Source organism: Mirounga leonina, unplaced genomic scaffold (genome assembly GCF_011800145.1).
Source record: "Mirounga leonina isolate KUSES-001 unplaced genomic scaffold, KU_Mleo_1.0 Mir_82, whole genome shotgun sequence".
Lineage (NCBI taxonomy): Eukaryota > Metazoa > Chordata > Mammalia > Carnivora > Phocidae > Mirounga > Mirounga leonina.
In genome coordinates this window covers 47951966-47958619 of record NW_023270825.1, presented here as the reverse complement: position 1 = coordinate 47958619, position 6654 = coordinate 47951966, and the positions used below count along the sequence as shown (strand labels likewise).

The window sequence follows — 6654 nt, the reverse complement described above, 5'->3', positions numbered from 1 at the left end:
GTTTTCTGGGGCTCTAGGCTTCTTTAAACTAGATAGAACCCAATGCTGGGTAAGTGGACTAAGGGCTCAAAAACGAAGCCATAAACAGGGATGTTATCTTCCTTAAACAGGTATGTAGTCTGAACACCCTTGCTGTGTGGTCAGAATTGTCCTTAGCGCTGCATGGGATAAAAAGAAATATATGACACAGTCATACAGAATAAATTATTAAGAGCTTTAGGAACTCAGAAATAGGGGTAAACAGAATGGGATACTATTTTAAAGACTTGTTCATTTCATTTTAAAGGCAAAAAGTTAAGCCATTTTTTTAAGTAAATATTTTTCTTATAACATGGTATTTTAGTCAGGAATATCACAAGATAATATATGTGGTTGTTCAGCAGATTAGAAATTATGGTGTTTTCTAGAAGGGGAGCCAGGTTTCTAAGTAAGCTGAAGAAACCTTTTCATTTATAGGCTTTAAATTAAAAAGCAGAGACTAATTTTTCTATAGTTTTGTCGGAGTTTTCATTTGTGTTTGAAACTTAAAACAGAGAAACAGGGTACACACTGAGAAATGTAATATTTTGTTTCATAAATGCAAGTTTTAGTTTATCTGTAAAATATTTCACAGAACAGAAATATTTGTAAATTCACTATTTTTGAATTGTTAACTGTTTCAAGAAGAAATCAAGAAAATGTTTCATCAGTGGTATGATTCAGTAGTTGCCTAAATTGTTACTTTTTAAAAAAAGTTTTATTTATTTATTTGACCCAGAGAGACAAAGCGAGAGAAGGAACACAAGCAGGGGGAGTGGGAGAGGGAGAAGCAGGCTTCCCGCTGAGCAAGGAGCCCAATGCGGGCCGGATCCCAGGACCCTGGGATCATGAGCTGAGCTGAAAGCAGACGCCTAATGACTGAGCCACCCAGGTGCCCCCTAAATTGTTACTTTTTACAGATATTTTGGTTTTACTGAAATTCACTTATTTTCTCAACTGCCATGATTATATACAAAGTAAAAATTTTCACTGTATTTATTTTCTGGCCATTATTGTTTTATAATTATTACTTAAAATGATGAGCCACTCTACATATCCAATACTCTAACCCCAGATAAAAATAGTATGTCCCTTTCCTTTTTGGTTTGGTCTTATTTGTGGTATAAATGGCATTCATTCATTCAAATAATGATGTAACTTCTGATACTTACATGATGTCACTAGTGACATTATGTTGACAAAACAAGTCTCTGCCTTTATGAAGCTTGCATTCTGGTGGCATATAAACAGAAGACGGCTTTCAAAAATAAACTTTATAGCCCTAACACAGTGCCAGTGCCAGGTAGAGGCTAGTGCTTCCAGCTACTACTTCTGCTTACTCCTTCCACTGAAAAAGAAATCCAAGCCAGCAGATCAAGCTCCCATCTACTTGGAAAAACTGGAATCTGCTCTGAGAAAACTATTATGTTGGAATGCAACAAAATACCTCTACTTGCCACATATAAAAAAATTCCTCCCTCAAATAAAATAAGTACTATGGTACTGTAACTGAGATTCCAAACAATTGTGTGAGGTAGCCAAGGAGATAGCATAATTAGGGGGTTAAGAGGATGAGTTGCAGACTTACGATTTAATCTCAGTTCTGTGACCCTCAAAAAACAACTTAAATTCTTTGTCTCTGAGTTTCCTCATATGTAAAATATTAATACTCAAAATTACTTCATATGATTGCTGTGAGGATTAAAAAATATATTTAAAGTATAGTAAAGTGTTTGCCATAACAAACAATAAATGGTGACTATTTTTTATTAGCAATATTATTCTTCGTCTGATTTTATAGATAAGGAAAATGAAGTTTAGGAGAGTTGAGGCCTAAGGATTCACAGCTATAAAACAGGCAACACTTTGAACCCTAATCTTCTCCAAAATCCTTCTTCCAGTTTTACGAGTGTGCATTAAGGCAGATGGAAAGTAAATTGGATCATTGTCTGAACATTACTAACTCTAGTAAGTTTATTTCAGCTGAAGCTTATAAGGTTATCACTTAACCTATGTACCATTATCAAATATTCTTATATTATGAAATAAGTATGTTATCATATGCTGTTATAGCATCTACATTAAAAAATAACAAACACTATTTCTTGTTTTTCCTCCCCTTGGTTCATTTATTTTAAGCTTCGCCTTACTTTAAGTCTAACTTGATCGCTAACCATTTGCTACAAAAAGGTTTCCTAAAGTCTTCCACAAACATTTTGTTATTTACCCTGAAACAGAGTACAGAGAGCAAGGTCAGCATTACACTTGGTTTACACATGAGATAACAAACTTAGCAAGGTTAAATGCCTAGATCCAGGCCACAAAAGTAGTTAGTCCGATTCTAAACCGTATGCTAAGATTATTATCGTCTAGGCTTCTTAAAGTTAAGAAAGGGTAGGTGAGAAGTTCCTGCTCATCACACTCAAGGGACGTAATACTTAAATATGGAAAGTTACCACCTTACACAGTTGAAAAGGCGGCAAGGCACGGGAACTCTGATTAACACTGTCATTTTTAAGTAACGTGGACTGTCCTGAAGAGATGTATAAAGATAGGGCTCAAACATTTAAAAGAAGGGTTTCATAGCAAACCCAAGCCCAGTAAAACGCTGCACTGCCTGCAGATTCCACACAAAACACGGGCCTCCCACGTGTCTTTCAGGAAATGCACAGAACACGAGGGATTAAGGAGGCCAAGGAGGGGCTGGGAGAGGTAGGAACAGCATGTTGGGCTTTCCCGGGTGACTGAGGACGCGCGAGGGCTGGGGCGGGATGAAGGGAACTAGCGGAGCACCTGGCGGGCACCGTCGTCTGAGAACAAGTCTAGAAGCAGCACGGGGGAGGCTTTCATCGTGGCAGCGCGCTTCCCGCCGGCCCCACCCTGTGGAGCTCCTCAGCGGATTTGCTCCTCCGGTTCCAGCGGGGGTGAAGGAGGTGAGCGCGCGGAAGAGGACTACAGAAAGTACGCGAGCCGGTAGTGTAGGGACAGGTGGGCGCGGGTCAAAGTCCGAGTTTTGCGAGTCTGGGGTCTGGCCGCAGCCGCGAGGCCTCCGAGCCGCCGTAGCCCCGCCCCTCGCGCGCGGCGCCCATGACGCTAGGCGCGCGGGCCGCGCTCCTTACAGAGGTCGCTCTCGTCGAACCGTCGGCCTTGCTGCGCCTGCGTGGTCGGGAGGGGAAGTGAGGCGGTTTCTTCGGCGCCTTTTCCGGCGGCGGCGGCGGCGGCAGCGGCAGTGCTGGGAGGAGGAGGTGGAGGCCAGAGGGAGCCCGCGCTCAGGGCGGCGGCTGGAGGTAACCTCCTGGACTGAGCTGGAAAGGCGGGCCACTTCGGCCTCCGCTCCCCTCTGGTACTCCGCCAGTAACTCCCTTCTTCCTCTCTGTGTCTCTGCAGGCGGCGCACCGAGTTCCCGCGAGGATCAATGACCTGACGAGGCGCCGGAGCCGCGCTGACTCTAGGGTGGCCTGGGTCGGTGGTGAGCCCGGTGCTCGTGGAGCGGCGGGCGGGCCGGAGGGCCTCGGTCTCCCGCGGCGGAGCGAGGAGAGGCGGAGGAGCGGGAACCGCGGCGGCGCTCGCGCGGCGCTTGCGGGGGGAAGGGCAGTTCCGGGCCGGGCCGCGCCTCAGCAGGGCGGCGGCTCTCCCGGCGCAGACTCAGGGCCCCGGCGGCAGCGGCGACTGGAGGAATCAAGTTGTGCGGCCGGTGATGCCCGAGTGAGTGGCTAGCCCGGGCCTCTGCCCCGAGGAGGCAACTCCCACGCAGGCCGCACGGGCGCCCTCGCGGCTGGGAGGCTTCGTTTCGGTTTCGCGGCGGCTGCGGCGTAGTTGGCTGAGGGGACCCGGGACACCTGAATGCCCCCGGCCCCGGCTCCTCCGACGCGATGGGGAAGGTGCTATCCAAGATCTTCGGGAACAAGGAAATGCGGATCCTCATGTTGGGCCTGGACGCGGCCGGCAAGACAACAATCCTGTACAAGTTGAAGCTGGGCCAGTCGGTGACCACCATTCCCACAGTGGGTTTCAACGTGGAGACGGTGACTTACAAAAACGTCAAGTTCAACGTATGGGATGTGGGCGGCCAGGACAAGATCCGGCCGCTCTGGCGGCATTACTACACCGGGACCCAGGGTCTGATCTTCGTGGTGGACTGCGCCGACCGCGACCGCATCGACGAGGCCCGCCAGGAGCTGCATCGCATTATCAATGACCGGGAGATGAGGGACGCCATAATCCTCATCTTCGCCAACAAACAGGACCTGCCTGATGCCATGAAACCCCACGAGATCCAGGAGAAACTGGGCCTGACCCGGATTCGGGACAGGAACTGGTATGTGCAGCCCTCCTGTGCCACCTCAGGGGATGGACTCTATGAGGGGCTCACATGGTTAACCTCTAACTACAAATCCTAATGAGCATTCTCCACCTATCCCCCCGGAAGGAGAGAAATCAAAAACCCATTCATAGGATTATCGCCACCATCACCTCTTTCAATTGCCACTTTCTCTTCTTCTGAATTTGAACTCTGGAGTTACTGTTCTACGGTTGGGGAGGGGGGGTTAGGGGTTTCCTTTTTTTGTTTTTCTTTGTTTTTTTCTTTTTTTTTTCCCCTCTTTTTCTTTTTGCTTTGCGTTAGGATGCTCTGATCTGACAGTTGACATGAACACAGTGCTAGATGCTCTTATTGACTTCCAGCAAATGGGATGGGGGAAATATAGCAGTTTTTGGTAAAGTCCTTTATAATAATGGTTTGATTTTTTTATTTCGAGAGAATCTTTTTTGCAATGTATGCTTTTTTCCTTTTTGCCCAGTTTCCTTATCACTTGCTGTAGATGGCTTATTTTGCATTCATGCAGACTATGTTGCAAGTCTGTTTCATCTAGTAAACTGAAAATTATTGCTTAATCAAACTGCCGTTTGTCTTTTATATTTAAGGCCCTTACCCCTCCCTAATGAGTTTTACCTTTAACTTAGGAAGTTCAAATGTGACCTTTTATATCTAAGACCAGTATAATAAACTTAGCCTACAGTGGCAAATAATGAGTAATATCATTGTAATATGTTCCAGTTGCACATCAGTATGTTAAACAGGTAATGTAAGAAGTTCTTTGAAATGTCAGCTATTAAGTTCTGAAACATACGTCATGCATGAGTAGGGATAAAACTCAAGTTCCTTATTACATAGCTAACTTACACTGCATAAAAAGATGAAAGTGTAACCCATCAACACAGATTTTTTTCACTGCAAAGTTGGCAACTTTGCTGTGCTTTCCCTCTTTTTTAACTTTAAAAGTAGACTCTTTCCAGAAAATGGAGCAATAATGGTGTATGCCACACACAGATGAGATATCTGTAGATATTTTAAGTGACTTTGGGGCAAAACTGGAATATATACTTTTACCACATTTCAAATGTCTAAGATCAATAATTTAAAAATTACTAGAATGTTTACTTTGTTCATTAATAAAGCATTTAACAATTCAAATTATATACACCTACCTACTTGGAAAAATACACATTCCTGTTTTCACATTAGAGCAACTGATTAAGCTGAAGATAGAAGTCTTTTTTATAGATGAGTGATCCACATCTCCATTAATTAGAACACTGGAAAAGATGTTTTATAAAAAAGATATTTAATTCTGTTTGATTGTAGGATTAACTCACAAATAGTCAGATATTCTGTTGGTTCATTAATACACTATCTCCTTTAAGGAAGGAAATGTGATGAATGAATGATGTGTAGACTTGAGGAATGACAAAGGGGAAGTAGGATGAAGAAAAAGAACCTACAGATGACAATGAATGTAAACTTATTTTTCTTCAAGGGTAAGCAGTGTGCTCACTGGTGATATCCAGATCCTAGCAAGATTACTTGCTTAGCTTGTTGGGACTGGTAACTAGATTATTGAGACCACTATGATGATACTTTGAACCAAATGTTAATGCTTGATACAGAATTGTGAGCAGCATCTGGTTCTCATATAGCCTTAAGGATTAATTTTAGAGATCCTCAAGGAATTAAACGTAGGGAATTTAAGAAATGTAGACTGCAAAGGCAGTATACAGGAAAAGGTGGAGTGGGTTTTATTCATGAGGGTGTCTGAAAACTAAAATGGAGCGGGATATCATGGTACATAGTTGGACAGTATTGGTCCTTCGTGCTTTGGCCATATTGTGTAATGGAGCTTTTACCAAAGATGTATGAGAAGCATAAGGCTATAAAAAGTTAACTATTGAAAGTAAAACTCTTGACACATTTTACTTAAAGCAGATGAGAGAAGGTGCTATGTTGTAGGCTCCTGATGGTGCAGAGGGATTTTTGAATTCAAAATGCAACTAAGGTATAAAGTTCTGTTTTGCTTTAGAAGGATCTCTAGAAATGAAGCTGACAGACACATCCGAGAACATTTTAGTTGCTTTTAAAATTCCCAAAGCTCCACCATAAATTTAATTCTTAGTGTTTTAAATGATTGCATTTTAAGGTACATAAACATGGGTTATACAAATATCGATGCTATAGTAACATCTTTAGACAAGCACAAAGGTATAAATGCCTAAACTGGAGGAAACTTGAAACCCTCATCTTAATTCCTAAATGTAGTATTTCTAACTTGTGACAGACAGATTGATAGGCAGCCATTTTTT

At 43.3% G+C, this 6654-nt stretch overlaps 1 protein-coding gene across 2 annotated transcripts; it reads left to right on the top strand.

Annotated features, from left to right (window-relative positions):
* The first annotated feature begins 2666 nt into the window (after positions 1-2666).
* On the top strand, positions 2667-4911 carry ARF6 (ADP ribosylation factor 6). 2 transcript variants are annotated; one of them, XM_034992252.1, is made up of 2 exons: positions 2667-2951; positions 3406-3894. In XM_034992252.1, exons 1-2 carry the CDS (start codon positions 2790-2792, stop codon positions 3733-3735), a joined length of 492 nt encoding a protein of 163 aa, XP_034848143.1. In that variant the 5' UTR covers positions 2667-2789; the 3' UTR covers positions 3736-3894. The 2 variants fall into 2 exon arrangements, with proteins under 2 accessions (XP_034848143.1, XP_034848142.1); XM_034992251.1 differs by lacking the exon at positions 2667-2951 and adding an exon at positions 3216-3305 and having other exon boundaries at positions 3406-4911.
* Positions 4912-6654: the final 1743 nt, after the last annotated feature.

Excerpts from the sequence above, each read along its gene's own strand:
- ARF6 (XM_034992251.1), top strand. The coding sequence starts at position 3,891 with ATGGGGAAGGTGCTATCCAAGATCTTCGGGAACAAGGAAATGCGGATC.